General features: G+C 40.6%; 5 protein-coding genes across 11 annotated transcripts; 3 read left to right on the top strand and 2 right to left on the bottom strand.

Annotated features, from left to right (window-relative positions):
- The first annotated feature begins 194 nt into the window (after nucleotides 1-194).
- On the top strand, nucleotides 195-4275 carry LOC135161923 (GATOR2 complex protein WDR24). The gene is made up of 4 exons (XM_064119929.1): nucleotides 195-335; nucleotides 418-534; nucleotides 1148-2048; nucleotides 2283-4275. Exons 1-4 carry the CDS (start codon nucleotides 239-241, stop codon nucleotides 3538-3540), a joined length of 2373 nt encoding a protein of 790 aa, XP_063975999.1. The 5' UTR covers nucleotides 195-238; the 3' UTR covers nucleotides 3541-4275.
- Nucleotides 4276-4464: 189 nt separating this feature from the next.
- LOC135161943 (ras-related protein Ral-a) lies at nucleotides 4465-9069 on the bottom strand. 6 transcript variants are annotated; one of them, XM_064119967.1, is made up of 7 exons: nucleotides 8916-8980; nucleotides 8640-8732; nucleotides 7826-7947; nucleotides 7539-7747; nucleotides 7142-7316; nucleotides 6500-6616; nucleotides 4465-5642 (listed from the first exon to the last, which is right to left on the bottom strand). In XM_064119967.1, the coding sequence occupies exons 3-6, from the start codon at nucleotides 7928-7930 to the stop codon at nucleotides 6500-6502; spliced, it is 606 nt and encodes a 201-aa protein (XP_063976037.1). In that variant the 5' UTR covers nucleotides 7931-7947; nucleotides 8640-8732; nucleotides 8916-8980; the 3' UTR covers nucleotides 4465-5642. The 6 variants fall into 6 exon arrangements, with proteins under 6 accessions (XP_063976037.1, XP_063976036.1, XP_063976041.1 ...); XM_064119966.1 differs by lacking the exon at nucleotides 8640-8732 and having other exon boundaries at nucleotides 8916-9069; XM_064119971.1 differs by lacking the exons at nucleotides 8640-8732; nucleotides 8916-8980 and adding an exon at nucleotides 8990-9013.
- On the top strand, nucleotides 9051-10279 carry LOC135161942 (protein N-lysine methyltransferase METTL21D-like). The gene is made up of 3 exons (XM_064119965.1): nucleotides 9051-9510; nucleotides 9572-9758; nucleotides 9924-10279. Exons 1-3 carry the CDS (start codon nucleotides 9269-9271, stop codon nucleotides 10152-10154), a joined length of 660 nt encoding a protein of 219 aa, XP_063976035.1. The 5' UTR covers nucleotides 9051-9268; the 3' UTR covers nucleotides 10155-10279.
- On the bottom strand, nucleotides 10276-13479 carry Cdc5 (Cell division cycle 5). The gene is made up of 2 exons (XM_064119927.1): nucleotides 13281-13479; nucleotides 10276-12713 (listed from the first exon to the last, which is right to left on the bottom strand). The coding sequence occupies exons 1-2, from the start codon at nucleotides 13323-13325 to the stop codon at nucleotides 10368-10370; spliced, it is 2391 nt and encodes a 796-aa protein (XP_063975997.1). The 5' UTR covers nucleotides 13326-13479; the 3' UTR covers nucleotides 10276-10367.
- A 207-nt stretch (nucleotides 13480-13686) lies between these two features.
- Nucleotides 13687-17111, top strand: Ap-2mu (Adaptor Protein complex 2, mu subunit). Of its 2 annotated transcripts, none has more exons than XM_064119945.1 (5): nucleotides 13687-13838; nucleotides 14607-14984; nucleotides 15066-15316; nucleotides 15407-15660; nucleotides 15749-17111. In XM_064119945.1, the coding sequence occupies exons 2-5, from the start codon at nucleotides 14645-14647 to the stop codon at nucleotides 16227-16229; spliced, it is 1326 nt and encodes a 441-aa protein (XP_063976015.1). In that variant the 5' UTR covers nucleotides 13687-13838; nucleotides 14607-14644; the 3' UTR covers nucleotides 16230-17111. The 2 variants fall into 2 exon arrangements, with proteins under 2 accessions (XP_063976015.1, XP_063976017.1); XM_064119947.1 differs by having other exon boundaries at nucleotides 13827-13967.
- The last annotated feature ends 868 nt before the right edge of the window (nucleotides 17112-17979 follow it).

Raw genomic sequence — 17979 nt, 5'->3', positions numbered from 1 at the left:
CTCACCGGAGTGTTCATTTGGCGGTTGAAAGCATCAGCTGTTTGGCTGCGCCACCATTGCTCGATGGAGTGCCGACCAACCTCAAAATTGTTTGTATATTGTTCCTTTGACAAATGTAAACATGAACAAATGGGAATCATGAAGCTCTGGGTGTTCAGTGATCACATACAATTGTGTGAACCATGAGATATGTTGTGAGAATAATTAGACAAAGAGGACGATTAAAATTGCCGAAAAAATGACGGCAAAAACCGTGTTTCTAACGCAAGAGAGTCCAGCTAATGCACTAGCACTCAACAAGGACAATTCGCAGGTTGTCATTGCTGGAAGAAATGGTGAGGCTGTTTCTTCTTGGTGATACTGTTGATGATTGCATTTTTGTTGCTAATGTAGATATCGATTTTTTTTATTGTTTAGTCTTTAAAATATTCACCCTCCTGGAGGACAAATTCGAGGAGGCTCACAATTTGCGAGTTGGGAAGAACCTGAATCTTAACTTTTCGTGCAACGATGTTGCCTGGAATCTCACTGACGGTATTCAATACAGTTTTATTTTCATTTGGCGGTGGTTGCTGAAATAAAGAAGGCACATTTTTTCGCCAAACGAAGCGTTATAATTTAACCTCAAATTTGGAAGAAATAATTGCAAAAATAATTTCATGCGTCGATTTCTTCTACTCATCAAATTTAGATTTAATTATTCTAAATTTTTTTTTCTACAATCATTCATTCATCTCCTCTCAGCTGACAGTACAGTAGTGAAGTTGTAAAACGAGATAAGTCATTTTTGGCTGTTGATTACTTTTTCATGAATATCTCGACATCTAGGGAAGATAGCCAACTTTTTATTATAACCTTTTAGACCTTTTCTGTGGGGCAAATGGAGTACCACAATAAATGTAATCGTAGAAGTTCCCCTATCTTCCTTAGATTCGGAGATATTGCTCGGAAACTCAACCCAGACATAAGTCATGTTATCTCGTTTCACTACGGCGTCACTAAATTTGCCTCAGAAATTGTTGTTTGGGGGTACGCTGACCGGGAAGAAAATTTCCTAGACTCGGGCGAGATGATGAATGATGAACGATGAACAAACACCCCAGAAGACTCTCTCCCGTGGCCTCTAATAACTGAAAAATGCCCGCAGACCACGTGCTGGCAACGGCCGCGACGAACGGTGCAGTGGTCGTTTGGAACTTGAACAAAGCCTCCCGCTCGAAGCAGGACCACGTCTTTGCTGACCACAAGCGAACAGTGAACAAGGTAAGCTTCCACATGACCGAGCCGACGTGTCTGATATCAGGCTCACAGGACGGTACGATGAAGTACTTCGATCTGCGAACAAAGGAAGCCACAAAAACCTTCTACAGCAACACCGAGTCAGTCCGAGATGTCCAGTTCTCCCCTCACCAGGCGCACACCTTCGCCGCAGTCTCCGAAAACGGTCACGTCCAGCAGTGGGACCTGCGTCGATCAGACCGCTACTTCCAGCACTTCACAGCCCACAGCGGCCCCATTTTCGCCTGCGACTGGCACCCGGAGGAGTCCACCTGGCTGGCAACAGCCTCACGAGACAAGACCATCAAGGTATGGGATCTGTCGGTAAAGCCAACTTGTGAGTACACGATAAACACCATCGCCTCGGTGGGGAGAATCCGCTGGAGGCCACAGAGGAAGTACCACATTGCCAGCTGTGCCCTCGTCGTCGACTGCAGCATCAACATTTGGGATATACGACGCCCCTATATTCCCTTCGCGAGCTTCAACGAGCACAGGGATGTGCCGACTGGTGTGGCATGGCGAGGAGATCCCCAGTCCTTCCTGTCGACCAGTCGTGACTGCACACTGTATCATCACGTATTCAGGGATGCAACGAGACCGGCGAGCAAGGCCAACCCTCAGGGGATTGCCCTCAATGTGAGGGGGGACGTGGCATACGCCTGTAAGGTCACCGCCAATGTTCCACCTGCTACCAAGGTCAGCAACATGATGAGGAAAATTCCAGCCAGCAACGACACCTTCTGCTTGGCTTCCAGCGTCATGCACAGGTTAGGCATTTTTTGGTACTTTCGATAGCTTTTTCGACTTAACTTCGGTGCAAATAGCTAATTCGTACTTTGGATTGTTCGTCAGTTTTTCAGATTTGTTCAAATTGTACCAAGTACTCCTTATTAATATCTATCACTTCCATTAATAGTAACAAATGTCAGTCAGTCGGTCTGTGTAAATAATAAAATAGAATAAGTAGCAACGAAGAATAATATCCTCTCGTACAACTGCAGGTTCACTCGGCTGATCTCCACCGTCTGCGAGACAAAGGAGCACGAGCCCAAGTGTTTTAGGCATTGCGCCGAGGGTTACATTCTCCAGGGAAAACTCAACGAGATTTGCGACCACAATGCAATTGTGGCCACGAAATGTGGTAGACCTGACATCAGCAGTGTCTGGCGCATTGTCAAGACCCTGTACGCTAATCAGAATGGGAACATCCTGAAGAGTGCCCAGAGCACCAAGGACGATCCCTTACCCTCCAACTTGAACCTAACGCAGCTGACGTTGTCCTCTGTGATCGACTCCCAGGGGAGTCAGACAGCTCACGCCCATGAGAACGACGTCAGATCACTCCAGGGGGACCTCAGAGACGGCTTTGGGGGCATCAGTGGTGGGGACGACGAGACCGAGACTGACGACACCCCGGAGAATCATAACTACCTGCATGCTGGGGCCATTGGGGCCATTCCTGACTACAGGAAGTTGGTAAATGGGAGGAAGAAGCCCAGGGGGGACTTCTGCTTTGGAGAGGGCGAGCTAGAGACTGAGAATATTTCTATGGACTATCCTGGGGACTACCTGGAGAACATTCTGAATAGTGAGAACGATTGGACACTTCCAAAGGAAGCTTTCCCACTAAGGCACGAGATCCAGGATAGGTCACCTCCTCCTGAACAATTTCCAAATAATTCTCCTGATATTAATGATGACACTGGCTCGGTTACCGTCGAGGATCAGCCATGTCAGCTCATCGTCACTGCTGTTCCAAAACCCATGTTCTGGAATCCAGCTTGTCTGGTCGAGGAGACACTCAAGCATCACGCTGCTGTCAGGGACGTTCAAACAGCTGCTTCCGTTCTGATTGCCCTTGGAGAACGACGGAGGGATCTCAATATCGAGGCTGCCATTCAGGAGCACTGGCTACTCGAGTACATCGATATGCTGGGGAGGTTTAAGCTTTATGATGTCATCACGCAGATCATACAGCTGGCTTGGATACCCTCGGTGGCGCAGCTCAATCAGCAGTCCACTACTGTTCATGCTTGTTGTACTGCTTGCACCAAGCCTCTGCAGAGGGCTGCCTGGCTGTGTGACAGGTGCCACACTTCCAAGCACGCTCTCTGTTCCATTTGCCACCAGGTTGTCAAAGGGGTCTATGCCTGGTGTCAGGGATGCACTCATGGAGGTCATGTCGTTCATATGAGAGAGTGGTTCGGGGGAAATAGACAGTGCCCCACGGGGTGCGGACATTTGTGTGAATATACTTAAGGGGGAGTGGGGTTTTTTTTTGGAGATGTGGTGAACCTCCCGTACCTCCATGCGTAACTGGTCATGATGATAACTAAGGTTTATTTAGAGGAGCACTTGAGGTAAAGTGGATCTGCAGGGTTTAGATGAATTTTAAGAATTGTGATTTCGTGTGGTCAAGTATTACTTTTTATTCGTGAAATTCATTGATTTTAAAATGCAATCGTCGAGTCTATAAAGCAGTTTGCTAGGTATGAATTTTAGGAAAAAAAAATTATTCAAGGCGATATAGACGAACAATTTCCACTAGTCTTTGAGAAAAAGTGGTCAGAAAAATCTACTTAATTGTTGCATTTGGAAAGCAGAAATTCCATAAGCAGTGACTATTTCTAAATTCTTAAATTTTTTTCTTGCCTCTTTACCACGTTTCATTTAAAATAATAAGTGGAAAATCTGAAATATTTAGACCGTGAAATTTCTGTCAAACGAAATCACAGCCAAATAATTTCTGTAAGTCTATCAACAGCAGTCCTTCTTTTACTTGTAATTAAAAAAATCTCAGTCACTTTCCTCTCTCCATGTTGCCTCCAAAAGTTGTAAATTTTTTAAGGTTACGTTAATTTACATATTATTGATGAGTTTGTAAATATGTATGTAAAAATGATGATTGTTCCTGACATCCAGTGGATTCTGAAATATTTTCACTTGTACAAAATCATCAATTGACTTTCTGTAAAAATAAATTCATTGAATGTATCTGCGATACTTTATTTATATTCACAGGGGTATTTTTGGAGTCAATTCAACGGAATCGCCATGAATTATTTGTCGAGGTGTTTTAAAGCATTTGAAATTATTCAGGTGCGCTGTCTTACCTGAGCCACTTTGTGACTCATCATCATCATCATTCGTAAAGAATAAATGGAAAATATTGTCCAAGAAAAATTCTCTTATTGCTGTGGCCATTTATTTATTTAATTGTGTATTAAAGACATACAAAATATATACAAAAACGAGAAGTTAGCTAAATTCACAAGCTTTACAACGAAAAGGTGAGTATTTGTGAAGTGTTTTCTTCAGTGACACGAAAAGGCAGAATTTGCGGATAACGCTTGGTAATAATAGGCACATGAATGTTGACTGCTTCATGGTATTTATTATTTCTCCATCGTATAATAGTCACGTCACTTCTTCACACATTGCGCGCGAATAAATTTCCTCGAAAAACCTCGGGAATGCGGTTGAAATTATTATTGGACTTTTACAAGAAAAATTTCCGTATAGAAACGCCCAAAAAGTTGCAGAAAATTCAATGTAAATCTTATAGAAGTCTATAGCTCTTTCCGTAGATTGCGGTGCCAGTTTTATAGCCCTTTCACTGCGATCCGAACATTTAATCAAATTATTACCGGAAAATACCTCTAAAAACGTCGGACAACTAACAGAAAATTCAATAGAAAACATACAAAAATCAATAGCTCTTTCCGTAGATTTGCCTGTGGATTTTAAAATGCAGCGAATGTATCTAGTAATTCATATGAAATTTTACAAAAAAATTACTTGATAGAATCGTCCAAAAACTGGTAGAAAATCTAATAGAAAATTCTACAGAATAATTTTTCCCGAATTCCGTAACTTTGAAAAATAATATTTTGTTTAACGTAATGCAGTCAACCATCTACAGGCATCAATGTCAAATATATCAGAAAGCAAGTGAATTTTGAACAGCAAATCTCGAATAAATCGTTCGGTCCCTCGTGTATATTTGGACATGAGGATCAACTCACCGTAAATAATTGCAAATACCTGTTCGCAGGTGCATCCGAGTGGACACTCACTCATTCTTTCACACACACTCATCTCTCACACGTACAGAATTGAATAGAATGAAGATGTTTAATCAATGTTCACTTTTTTTTCTTTAAATAATATGAAAAAAATATATATATTTATATGCATGTATATGTAATTTAACGTAGTTTGTCTGAAACGATAATAAAAGCTTATTCTGGGTGTTGTTAGAGGAGAATGCAACAACGTTTATTATTTTTACGTTCAGCCCCCTCAATTTGATTTTCACGCGCTTTGCGCGCAGCGATTGAACCAATTAAATCAAAGAATACCTGAAATATAATTATTGTTATCAGACACTTCAATAGTTCATTTTTATATCGAATAGAATTTTTAGAGGAATTTGTTTATCATTGAAAAATGAAACTACGTATGAAAATATTCTATTTAAAATTCTCAGGGTAAAATTTTGGTAAATAAATGGATGCTGATATTTTATTTGTTAATATACTATAAAATAATATGTAACCTGATGGAAAATAGGGAATGGCAAATTGTTATAGGGAATTTAGAATGTAAATCGACCAAACAGTGGGAGAATTACAACAGAAGTTTTTCATATACGCAGATTTTTCAACGTGTATAACATTTTTCATTACACCACATGTAAAAACATTATTTACACTGAGAAGCATGAATAAAGCTTCATTTTACACATGATGTGATGATGGACAATAACAATTGAGCAGCGAAGTGGAAAAACGTAATGTAGCCGAAAAGAACAATTTTTTTTTACATCATAAGAGCTATAAAATTATTTTAAAGAGAAATCAAATGAAACAATGATTTTAAGAAAATAAAAAAAATCTTTGATGTTTTTCCTCTAAGATAATTAATTTTGAAAATGATTTTATGATTAAAGGAATTTATCGAGTGAATGAATCCAACAGAAATTTAATAGATAACAAAACAAATGTTTCTAAAATGGTTTTGTACAACAAAACTGTTCAGATTCTTTTCAGACAGCGACAAATTTTTAAAAACTCATGTTGAGAGTGGCAAAAGCATTTCTACATAATAATAAATATTATTAAAAATGGAAAAATTGCGTTTCAACACTTCTGGACTACCGAGCGTATGCTAATAAAAATATTAAAATAAGCATGTAAAAAAAATATAAGCAGCGAACCTATAGAACAATGCACTTCTTTTTCTTCCTTTTAGCACGATCTTTTCCCCGACCGTTACTCGCGGATTTATCTTCAATCTTACGTGATCTTATTTCGCGCATCAAATCGAAAAACACCTGGAAAAATAGTGCAAAGTGATGCCATCACAAATAAAAAAAATTAAATGTTCAGTTGGATGAATGTTGCAGTGAATTAAGCAGAGTACAAAACAATTTAAAATATTAATGGCATCCCCAGAACGGATTTTAAAAAATCAAGACCTTGATGATATTTTTTTAAAGACGTTCCTTGCTGCATCCAAAACCCACGCAATGAATCTTGGACCGCCTGCGATAATCATAAGAATTATAATAATTTCTGAGGTGGTTTGTTATGCATGTGGTTGAATGGGATATTGATCATCCTACCATATTATCCACATTATCGATTGTCGACGACGGAGCAGAAATACTGAAATTATGTCTCATTCGAGCCTCTGTATAAGTGAAAGCTCTGGAAATTATTCCTATTATTATAATACTCCTAGGCTAACGCAAAGAATGTCTTTATGAAAGTCATCAGCTGTTCAATTTTTTAAATTCCCTCTGAGAACAACGAAACTACCTTAATTATTGAGAATGGGATTCATTAACTTTCATTACCTTGTCCACATTTTCTTTAGTCTTTGCACTTGTTTCGACGTACGGTACCCCCCACTGTTGCGATCTAGCTTGAGCTTCCGCTAGACTGACTTTTCGCTTCTCCTCGAGATCACTCTTGTTACCGACTAATAAAAAGGGAATGTTTTCATCGTTTTTTACTCTCAGAATTTGTTCCCTGCGACAAGAAAAAAATACCAGATCATTAACAATTCCTTATCTATTAGACCATAATTGTTATTATCTCAAAAATATTTCTAAAAACGTTGTTTTAATGAGTTTTACGAAAAGAACATGATTATAGAAAGACTATGATAAATGCAGCTCAAACAATACTAGAAAAAATGGCTGACTCGATTTCCCGCAGCCTCTTATCTCAATAATTTAATAAAAAAATCACCTAAACTCTTGAGTCGCCTGAAAACTGTCATCCTCAGTAATGGAGAAAACGCAGAGAAAGCCCTCTCCACTGCGAAAGTAATTGTCCCTTATAGCAGCATAGTCCTCTTGTCCAGCAGTGTCTAGTATATCAATTTGTACTTCCTCTCCATCAAGGACAACTTTCTTCCTGTATGAATCGGCTTTTGTTGGCTCGTAGTCCTCTATAAACTTCATTAAATTGAGATTAATTTCATTGTCATTTAACACTCTAAATTAATCTAAATTAATTGTTCTCAATTCACATACCTCATCGTACATGAACTGAAGTGTTAAGGCTGACTTTCCCACGCCTCCACTGCCAACCATTATTACTTTGTGGAGAGCCGGAATTGGTCCTGGCTTTTTCGCCATGTTTATTCACTGAAAATCTGAAGTCAAAGGATTATTTTAATCGTCAATCGACGAGAATTTCGCATGAAACAGTTTCCTGATTTACGAATCTACATTTTTTACACACAAGATTATTATTATTTTGTAAGACACCCGGACACCAAAACGAGGTAATCGAGATATATGCCCTGCCCTATCGATTGATTAACCGTGGTTTGCAATTACGACTGTTAATATATTAATATATTTCGCCAGCTGCTATATAAATAATCAATGACTGATGGGAAGAAATGGAGATAAGGCTTAATCGATAAAAGAGTATCTAGCAATGTCTATTATGATTAATTCAGGGGCGAGGTGATGATAGCGGATGAGTCAGACAAACTTCACGTTTGGTTTTTGACAAATAACACTGTAAATAAGGCAAATAGCGATTTTGTCGTCCTAACCTCTTTTGAAGAGCGACAGTAAATCTGCGAAAAAGGTTCTTACAAAAAATTAACTAGTCCCCTTATTTGCAAAGATAATCGTCAAAAACGTCTTGTCGTCTGTCATTACCTCGCCCATGAATCCCTGAGAACAGTCGGGCAAAGTCATTACTGGATAATCTTCTAGCCTTGAAGCCTCACCTCCTCGTCCCACCAGTGATTCATTATTTACCTATCACCTGTCAGAATAATTCCCAACATTTGTCCTCAGCTAAGGCCCTTGATCTCCCAATTCTCCTCACCTTCGTCACTATGTCCCACAACAATTAGTCGAAACTCCCCCGATACTGTCGTAATTTCTCCACAAAATACTCTGTCCCAAACACCAAAAAGAGCTGAAATAAAATTACGATAAAGAAACCCACTATCAGGGCGTATACGACTATCAGCTCTGTATGAATAATGAAAAGGCGGTGTCGCGGGTGGTCGTATTGTCGGTGAAAAAGACTAAGGTAATCACTACAAATACCCAACAAAAACAATTAAATAATCAGAGGTAGGCAATGAAATTCTCTTACCGGACACCAGTGATCAATGAGAAACACAAATCACATGTGATTAATGGATTAGATTAGTGAATATGACTGAATACCTTAAAAAAATATTGGAATATAACTGTAAAAACTATGGCGACCTCTAGGGTTGATACTTCCGAGGGCATTAGAAGTCAAACAAGCCACAGCAATGTTAGTAACGACCCTGGCGGTGTGCTGCGCCACCATCGACCCCGGCAGCTGGCAGCGCAAAACATATTCGTGTGTAGATAGCCAATAGATTATTTATTGTTCCAAAATGAACTAATTTTATTCAGAAAAAATTCTCAAAATCTGAAACTCCTTTCGACAAATGTGTCTTCAAATGTCATTCAACAATGGAAAATGGCATATTCACTCGTCTTTTTGACGTCGAAAAGAAGGAACGAACCCTGACAATTTACCAACAACAAGTTGGAGACGTTAGCTGTGTCGTTTGGGATGCAGCACTGGTCCTGGCCAAGTACCTGGACCACAAGTGTAATGACGAAGATACAGCAGTGTCTTTCCTGGATGGACAGAACGTTCTGGAGCTGGGGGCTGGGACTGGATGTGTAGGAATGACCGCAGCCTGCCTAGGGTTCGTCTTTCAATTAATTTTATTCACTTTCCTCCACCAATTCCCCAATATCACATTACAGGGGCAATGTGGTGATGACAGACCTCCGGAGTACCATGCCGATACTCCAGAAAAATATATCGCTGAATCAGGACCAATGGAGAGATTTTGGAACTGCTAGAGCTGAAGTCCTAGACTGGAAGAATAATTATGAATTGGATTTCGTTCCTGACATTGTTGTGTTGGCTGATTGTGTTTATTACGAAAAAGTAAGTGATCTCAGATGATAATTGGACAGAAATATATCGAATGAATGATTAGAAATCACTCCCAATCAATCTGTAATAATTTACTCGACTTGTTTCGAATGAATTGTTGGAATAGTATAGTATGTAGAATAGTATAGATGAATTTTGTTTAATTTTTAATTCCAGTCTATTCACCCATTGATAAAAACCCTGGAACACTTATGCAGGACGAACCCCAGGACTTATATCATCCTCGCCCAAGAGGAGCGAGACACCCCGGTGCAAATACAAGTCTGGAAAGACTTTCTGATGCATTTGAAAACAATATTTGAGCTGAGGTATATTCCCTTGGAAGAACAGCATCCAACATATTTCAGTAGAGACATTCATTTAATTGAATTAAGGCTGTTGAGGTGATGTCTAACTCCTGACGTATTTATTGGAATAACAAAGGGAAAACAATGAATAAAAGGATGAATTATTTCATAAATTCCCCACCAAATGATTACTTTTTTGAATTACAACATTAATCAGTCAATAATCTTGAATTTTTATATTTATCATCCTTCTCAATACAAAACAATCTCCCATTACAATCGAACGAAATAATTCCATAAATTACACAAAAAATCAATCCTGGCTGACCCTTGCCAGCTGCAGCTGCTCCATCAGCTCAGCATACCTCTGCTGCAGACTCCTCTCCCTTTCGATTTGCCTATTGACATCCTCAGTCAATGCACTCTGTCTCCTCTCGAGTGCCACCTTCTCCTGCTTTTCAAGAAACTTAAAAGTCGAGAGCTGCAACTGCTCCTGCTCAATCTGTTCACACGTGTCGTGAAGCTGTTTCGTGAGTACCTGATCCCTCGTCTGATACCCCCCAGTCATAATTTTAAGTTTCTTCTCCTTCTTGGCAGCAAGTTTTGCGGCACCAGTCATGTGCCCCCTATTTTCCTCCAGAATCCTCTCAGCAGCTTCGATTTTCTCCTTCTTCGAGGCAACATTGGCCCTGGTGAACTTCTTCTGGCCCTCCAAGAACAGAATCTGCGATGAGCATTCCTCCCACACAGTGGTGTAGGCCTCTAGACTGAGCTCCCCATGTCCCATTCCCTTCTTCACCACCTCCATTTCATCAGTGATGAGGTTTCTAGCCACATCGAGCTGATCCTTATCAAAATCGTCGTACGGATGCTGATCCAGGTAACTCTGTGCCAACGAGACAAGAGCATTTCCACGCTTTGAATTACTCATCGTGGGATTCTGGACAGTATCGTACTGTAGCATGCTCAGCATTTCCCTCTTGATGAGTTCTTCAGCTATTTGCTGATCCGTCAGACCTGAATCTTTCGCTGGCTTCAGGCTCCTCAGGCTAACGTCCACTGGTTTAAGGATGTTCACATTGACTTCCGTGGGCCTCGGCAGACCCCTCTGGATTACCTGTGACCTCTTCGCTATTTCCCTTGCCCTCTGCTCCAGCAACTCCTGCTGTTTCCTGGCGTCCACGTCAGCCTGGTCCTCCACACCGAGATCAAGTTGATTGGTAGAACCGTCGTCCTGGGACTCGTTCTCAGGGATCACTATCTGAAAATCGTTCTTTGGCGCTGGGAGGGCACTCAGGCCCAGCTTCAACTGTTCTTTCGTCTGTTTCTGTAAGGCTGGGGTCTCCGAGCCATCCAGACCTGCGTCTGGGTTGATATTCAATTTATCACGTACTGGGGTTGGCGCCAAGACGCCGTTCGGGGTCCGCGCTGAGGCTGGAGTGGAGAAACCAGAGTTCAGAGGCGTACCGTCACTCCTTGTGGACCTGAAGGGAGTCGCGAGGACGGTGTTGGGAGTGGCAATGGCAGTGGACGAGGGAACGACACTGGTGAAGTCGACGTTGTGGAGTGGAGTGTTGAGGCCTCCTTTCAGAGGTGTGTCGACATGGGTGAGTGCCATGACGTTCTGAGCCTCCTGGAGAACGCGGTCGGTAACCGCTGGAGTGCGTGGGGTCACTGCTGCACTTGGAGTGAGGGAGTAGTCCGCGAGGAGGCTGTCTGAGAGGGTTATTCCACTCTCGGTGGCTACTTCTCTTGCTACTTCCGAGGCACGACCTAGTTTGACAACCTGCTGCAGTTCCTGATCTGATATCTGTGGCTCAGGCAGCACGAGCTTACTCCTCTTCTTCACAGGCTCCTCATTATTGAGCATCCCCATGGGAATATCATTCTCCTTCCTCTGTTTGAGTTTCTGCTTGTCCTTCTTCCTGTCCTGCTCTTCTTTATCAGCCCTGAGTTCTCCATCCAAATGCTGCTGCCTCATCCTCGAGAAGTCAGCAGCCAGTGGATCAATGTGTTCACTGCTGGTGTCGTAAAATCCAATAGCTGGACGTTTCTCAAATGGAATTTCCGTGTTGTAGTTAACCCCCCGTTTTCGTTTATTCTTCTGATTGACAGTGATCCCCGCAGCTCTGAGTTCCCTCCTCTTCTGGAGTGCAGCCAGTCTCCTGGCCTCCTCGAGCTGTTTCTCCCTGGCCTTTCTTTTCGCCTTCTTCCCCTGGGTATTGGCGAGCCTTGCACGCGCCTCCGACAGCATCTCTAGCTCATCCTCGTCCATATCTTTGGGATCCGGACGTGCGGGCTTTGTCTCGGGATTGGGATCAATCTCACCTGGCTTCAGCTTCCTGGGGTCGTCCGAGCCATCCTCACCTTCCTCCTTCTTCTGGGCCTGGTCCAGGAGGCATTCGTACCGCTCCAGGCATTGAGCTGCTGTACGACCAATTATTGGGGCAATCGTTCTCCACTGCGTTGGCATGAGCTTCGCAAGATGCAACAGCTTCTCGTCCTCCTCGCGACTCCATTCTGTCTTCTTTATGCTTGGGTCCAGCCACTCGAACCACCGGGCTTTGCATTGTTTCGCGGATTTACGGTGCAGGAGGGAGGCTATTCTACTCCACTGATTCTTGCCATATTTCATCACCGCGGCTTTGAGAATCTCATCCTGAGGGGGGAAAGCAATAGTTATGGATTGTAAGTCAAATTAGCAAAATAGACGGCATTTTTGTTGGATATTTATTCAATTTAATACGAAACGAACTCCACAAGCTCTCAAACATTCATTTACAACAGCAGAACAATCGGAATTATACACTACAACTGCATTAAACTACATTGTGAAAATTGAAAAGTCTAGAAGACACTTGTCCTTTTCGCGAATAAAAGATCATAAGAAAATAAACAAAAATGTTCAATGATTTCCTCAGTGTCTACAGAGTATTATTGAAGTCTTCAAGGATAATTATTTAGACCCGAAATCTATGACAAATTCTTCTTGATTGTTTCACAAAAAGTGAAGAGGTGTAAAAGCCCAAAAAGATCGAATCAGAGGAAAACTTCGGAACATGTCCTGGACATTCTTCAAGTCCACAGAGAACCCTTGGATACCAATAAGGCGAGGAGGCATTGAAGGATGATTTTTTAAAATTGAAATTCAATGTTAAAAATGATAAAAATCACTACAGGAAATGTTTTATAGGTTATGTTTGATTGTATTTGGATAAAAACATACTTCTGTATTCCTCCAAACTCCTCCTTTTATCATAATTCTCGGCATGATGAAGAATCGCTTGTATTCAACGCACAAGGGAAATTAAATAACTGTTAATTAATCAGGATACATGAATTAAATATGGAATATTGTCGGCGTATTTAGCACTCCGAATTATCTCCACTAAAAGGCGTCTCAAGGGCTCCAGCGCCCCCTGACCAATGACAGGCGGGAGATACTTTTGGCTGACCAATTGACGTCGTCCATTCACTTTCTGTTCCTCTATGTCTCGAACAGAAATAATCGATTAATGAATTCGTCTGGAATCAATAAAAATTTCGGAAAAATTTCAGGTGATCTCCATTTCCTTCTCGTCCAACGAGTTTATTGGGGAAAATAATAACATGAGACTGAAATAACTCGAATGTTTGTTATCATTTTGACTAAAGTTGTACCGGAAGTGGGTGTTAGTCCATCATTGGGGAGATTACCGTTTCTCCCCTCGGACCTTTTGTCACCGGGAGGATTTTTATTGGGTCACAACACGTCTGCGGATTACATTTCGGAGTAGTGAAATGCGTAAGTACAGGCCTTCCTGATGGTCCTTCCTAAATCATTAACAAATGGCTTATCTACCGTTAATTGGTGACATTGGAGGTTTCGGACTGTGGGAAACTGTGAGTAGTGGATCGATAACAGGGACCATTGGTGAGTGGCTTTGAAATGTCATTCATTAAACGGGGCGTTATCGTGGGGTGCTGGGCCTCAATGTCACAATGACAAGAGTATTGTTAATAAAATTTGTTCCAAAATCCTTTGTCAAGGAGATTAGTAGGCGAACGTCTTCAGTGGTCGATAACTCCGGATTGACAGAGTGAGGTTTCACTAGGTATATGTCATTTCCTAGGAGGTTTATTGAGCTTTAACTGAGTTTTGATTGATCGTAATCACTGCATTAGATCAGGAGATATTCACAATTGAAAGTGGAGGTCCTGAATTTTTAGGTTTTAATTTTTGGGTTTTGTTTTTTTTGGCCACTGTCCAGCTATTCTAGACTGTCATTTGTACCGGAGTAGGGGTATCGTCGGCTTCTGGAGCCCAATCATTTCATAGTCACAAAATAATTTTCATTATATTTTTTTCCAGTGCTTCATTAAATCTAGTTAACTGTTGTAAAACAATTTGTAATAACTCGAGAATGGCTGAGTGAAATCTCCCCATCTTTATCTCATTTTGAAGATTATATTTCAAGCTTCAAATTGAGTCTTGATAAATTGAAATTGCACCATTTGATCATAAGATATACATTTTTAAAAATGGCTCAAATTTTTCGAATACTTTCGTCAGTTATAGAGTAGCAGAGGCCTAAGTCATCCTCAATCAAGATGATCGGAGGCCTCTTCGTGTATAACCACAAAGGAGAGGTGCTGATCTCGCGGGTCTACCGTGATGACATCGGTAGAAACGCTGTGGATGCATTTCGAGTGAATGTCATCCACGCGAGACAGCAAGTTAGATCGCCAGTGACGAATATCGCTAGAACATCGTTCTTCCACATAAAAAGGGCTAATATATGGCTGGCAGCTGTCACCAAGCAGAATGTGAACGCTGCCATGGTCTTCGAGTTCTTACTGAAGATCAATGATGTCATGCAGTCCTATTTTGGCAAGATATCGGAAGAGAACATCAAGAACAACTTCGTGTTGATTTATGAGTTACTCGATGGTGAGTGCATCCTGAGAACGATTTAATTTACACATTTTGTCCCTGATAATGATTAATTAAATTATTTAATACTTGTTGCAGAGATTTTGGACTTCGGGTATCCCCAGAATTGTGACACTGGAGTCCTGAAGACGTTCATCACCCAGCAGGGGGTAAAATCAGCTACTAAGGAAGAACAAGCCCAAATAACGTCTCAAGTGACTGGGCAAATTGGTTGGCGCAGGGAGGGGATTAAATATCGTCGTAACGAGCTCTTCCTCGATGTTCTTGAGTATGTCAACCTGCTGATGAGCCCTCAAGGGCAAGTCTTGAGCGCACACGTAGCGGGAAAGGTGATTTATTGAAACTATTCATAAACTGGCCTCCTTGTAAGCTCCTTATTGTGAAATCGATTGTATTTCGTTTTAAAATTTTGTCAACAGGTTGTTATGAAGTCATATCTGTCAGGAATGCCAGAGTGTAAATTTGGTATCAACGACAAGATCGTTATGGAGGCTAGGGGAATGAAAGGTGCAGGGAGTCTAGGAGGTGGTGACGATCCAACTGGCGCTAGATCTGGCAAACCAGTGGTCGTTATTGATGATTGTCAATTTCATCAGTGTGTCAAGCTATCGAAATTCGAAACTGAACATTCCATTAGCTTCATACCACCCGATGGTGAATTTGAATTGATGAGGTAAGAACTAGAGATTCGGACCTTCATTCGGTCAGTAAATCAATTACATGCGTTATCTTTAACTAATCGTCTGGTATTCTCCACCCAGATATCGCACAACGAAGGATATATCACTGCCATTTCGCTTGATTCCCCTGGTTCGCGAGGTCGGACGTACAAAAATGGAGGTCAAAGCTGTACTAAAATCCAACTTCAAGCCCTCCCTCCTGGGCCAGAAGATCGAGGTGCGCGTGCCAACGCCCCTGAATACAGCTGGTGTCCAACTGATCTGTCTGAAGGGCAAAGCAAAGTACAAAGCGTCTGAGAACGCCATTGTCTGGAAGATAAAACGAATGGCGGGCATGAAGGAGACTCAGCTGTCAGCTGAAATTGATCTTCTCGAGACTGACACCAAGAAAAAATGGACACGACCACCAATTTCCATGAACTTCGAGGTACCCTTTGCGCCGTCTGGCTTTAAAGTTCGCTATTTGAAGGTGTTTGAATCGAAACTCAATTACTCCGATCACGATGTCATTAAATGGGTTAGATACATTGGACGCAGTGGCCTCTACGAGACGAGATGCTAATGAATGAGTTAATTATTGGAAAATAATTGATTCATTTTGCTGGTCAAGGGAAGTAATTAGTTGCAGATAACAACAATTTGGTAATTGATTCATTAATCAGTTCATTGATTGAAGGATTTAATATTAATTGATTGATTAATTTTTGTTTAATCTGAACAATTGGGCACAAAAGTTATCTCTATTCGCAAATATTCGGACAATTATAGAAATATTTCTACCATTCAAGAAATCCAATTAATCGCGGGAAACATCAAGTTGTTTGTTGATTAATTCATTCATTGATCAATTTATCAATTAAAACCCAAATTAATAGATCGATTGTTCTTAAGATAAAAATTGGTCAGTCATTTTTTAATTTGTGAATGAATGAATTAATTGATCAGTTAATTCATCAATGTAACATGGAAATCAATTGATTAATGAGTTGGTTAATTGGGATTGATCAGCTAGAAGGGATCTTGATGAAAATAAGCATTCTTCAGAATAACTCGATGCCAAAGAGTTTATCATTTACTAAAATTAATGAATATCCCAGGGCAGAGCCAGTGCTGATTCTGCTGTGTTAACATAATGAGAGGAGGTTAATGGATAATGCAAGGGGGTTACCATGACAAGTCTCTTAACATCTTTTTGTTTTTTTAAACTGAATGCAACTCTTTGGTACCAGTGTTACTGGATTACTATTGACGAATAATTGTTGGGGTTTACTTGGAGAAGATGAGAGTAATTGTGGATAATGTAATGAAAATCGTAGATACTATGATTGATGTTGATATTCATTGTATTAAAATGGCGGATGAAATTATTGATGAATTATTGATTTTGTCTGTACGCTTCGAATCACATATTGAATCTCGAAATATATGTATAAATGAGAAATAACGTTTATCGTATTCTTCCATCATTATGGACATGAAATTCTGGAGAGCCATCTGTAGGAAATTCTATGGAGAATTTTCTATGGAATTGTTCCTATCGATATCGAAATGAGTGAAAAAAATAATCGCCCAACAATTTCCTGTCTTCATCCTAATTTTGAAATACCTCCCGAAAATGCTTTTTCCGGCCATAAAGACCACACAGGTTTTTCCGGGAGATCGTCTATTTTTTCTATCACTATTTAATGGATTAGAAATTATGTAACTCTGGCATAATGTCGGGTATAGACAGCTCATGTGGATAAAAAAGGTTTTTTCCATTTACCCCCTATGATAGAGAGATTATGGTTGCATTAAATATGTTTGACTGTCCAATCCAGCCCCACGATCAAGATCTGAGGCTCCCAGTACGTCGATCACTTTGAGGTACAGTATATTTATCAATACATTTCCCTTTTGCAATAACACCATGTGATGTCGAATGATTGAGACATTACAAATACATTTAAAATGATTTATTAGTGCTCTTAAGATGGCTTCCACTTTTCTCCATAAAATTATCAATTCACACAACCGTCATTCGTAATAATATTACTCTCGCCACTCTCTCACTGATTCTGCGAAACATGTTCAATATTTCGTGGCTTATCGATACACATCGGTGACATGTTCAGCCTTTCTCCATAAAAAATGACAACGAAAAGTGAACCGTTCGAAGATTAATTCCAATCGTAAGTTTGATTAGAAAAGAACATGATAATTTTTATTTTTTCTTCCGAATTGTGACGAAAGTAATTTCCTACTTGTTTTCTTTTATCGAACACCACGATTGATTATTGTTATTTGATAAATTACAAGATGTACGGCAGTCT

Source organism: Diachasmimorpha longicaudata, chromosome 4, assembly GCF_034640455.1.
Source record: "Diachasmimorpha longicaudata isolate KC_UGA_2023 chromosome 4, iyDiaLong2, whole genome shotgun sequence".
Classification (NCBI taxonomy): domain Eukaryota; kingdom Metazoa; phylum Arthropoda; class Insecta; order Hymenoptera; family Braconidae; genus Diachasmimorpha; species Diachasmimorpha longicaudata.
This window is presented reverse-complemented; position numbering and strand designations above follow the sequence as displayed.

What these genes read in the sequence shown, in the direction of transcription:
- LOC135161923 (XM_064119929.1), top strand. Translation starts at nt 239, where the DNA reads ATGACGGCAAAAACCGTGTTTCTAACGCAAGAGAGTCCAGCTAATGCA. An exon ending in TGTCATTGCTGGAAGAAATG is followed by an intron (nt 336 to 417) that starts GTGAGGCTGTTT and finishes TTTATTGTTTAG; the next exon opens with TCTTTAAAATATTCACCCTC. An exon ending in TGCCTGGAATCTCACTGACG is followed by an intron (nt 535 to 1,147) that starts GTATTCAATACA and finishes AAATGCCCGCAG; the next exon opens with ACCACGTGCTGGCAACGGCC.
- LOC135161943 (XM_064119966.1), bottom strand. Translation starts at nt 7,930, where the DNA reads ATGGCGAAAAAGCCAGGACCAATTCCGGCTCTCCACAAAGTAATAATG. An exon ending in TTCAGTTCATGTACGATGAG is followed by an intron (nt 7,748 to 7,825) that starts GTATGTGAATTG and finishes AATTTAATGAAG; the next exon opens with TTTATAGAGGACTACGAGCC. An exon ending in CAGGCGACTCAAGAGTTTAG is followed by an intron (nt 7,317 to 7,538) that starts GTGATTTTTTTA and finishes TTCTTGTCGCAG; the next exon opens with GGAACAAATTCTGAGAGTAA.
- LOC135161942 (XM_064119965.1), top strand. Translation starts at nt 9,269, where the DNA reads ATGGAAAATGGCATATTCACTCGTCTTTTTGACGTCGAAAAGAAGGAA. An exon ending in ATGACCGCAGCCTGCCTAGG is followed by an intron (nt 9,511 to 9,571) that starts GTTCGTCTTTCA and finishes ATCACATTACAG; the next exon opens with GGGCAATGTGGTGATGACAG. An exon ending in ATTGTGTTTATTACGAAAAA is followed by an intron (nt 9,759 to 9,923) that starts GTAAGTGATCTC and finishes TTTTAATTCCAG; the next exon opens with TCTATTCACCCATTGATAAA.
- Cdc5 (XM_064119927.1), bottom strand. Translation starts at nt 13,325, where the DNA reads ATGCCGAGAATTATGATAAAAGGAGGAGTTTGGAGGAATACAGAA. An exon ending in GAGTTTGGAGGAATACAGAA is followed by an intron (nt 12,714 to 13,280) that starts GTATGTTTTTAT and finishes TTCCCCCCTCAG; the next exon opens with GATGAGATTCTCAAAGCCGC.
- Ap-2mu (XM_064119945.1), top strand. Translation starts at nt 14,645, where the DNA reads ATGATCGGAGGCCTCTTCGTGTATAACCACAAAGGAGAGGTGCTGATC. An exon ending in GATTTATGAGTTACTCGATG is followed by an intron (nt 14,985 to 15,065) that starts GTGAGTGCATCC and finishes TACTTGTTGCAG; the next exon opens with AGATTTTGGACTTCGGGTAT. An exon ending in GCGCACACGTAGCGGGAAAG is followed by an intron (nt 15,317 to 15,406) that starts GTGATTTATTGA and finishes TTTTGTCAACAG; the next exon opens with GTTGTTATGAAGTCATATCT.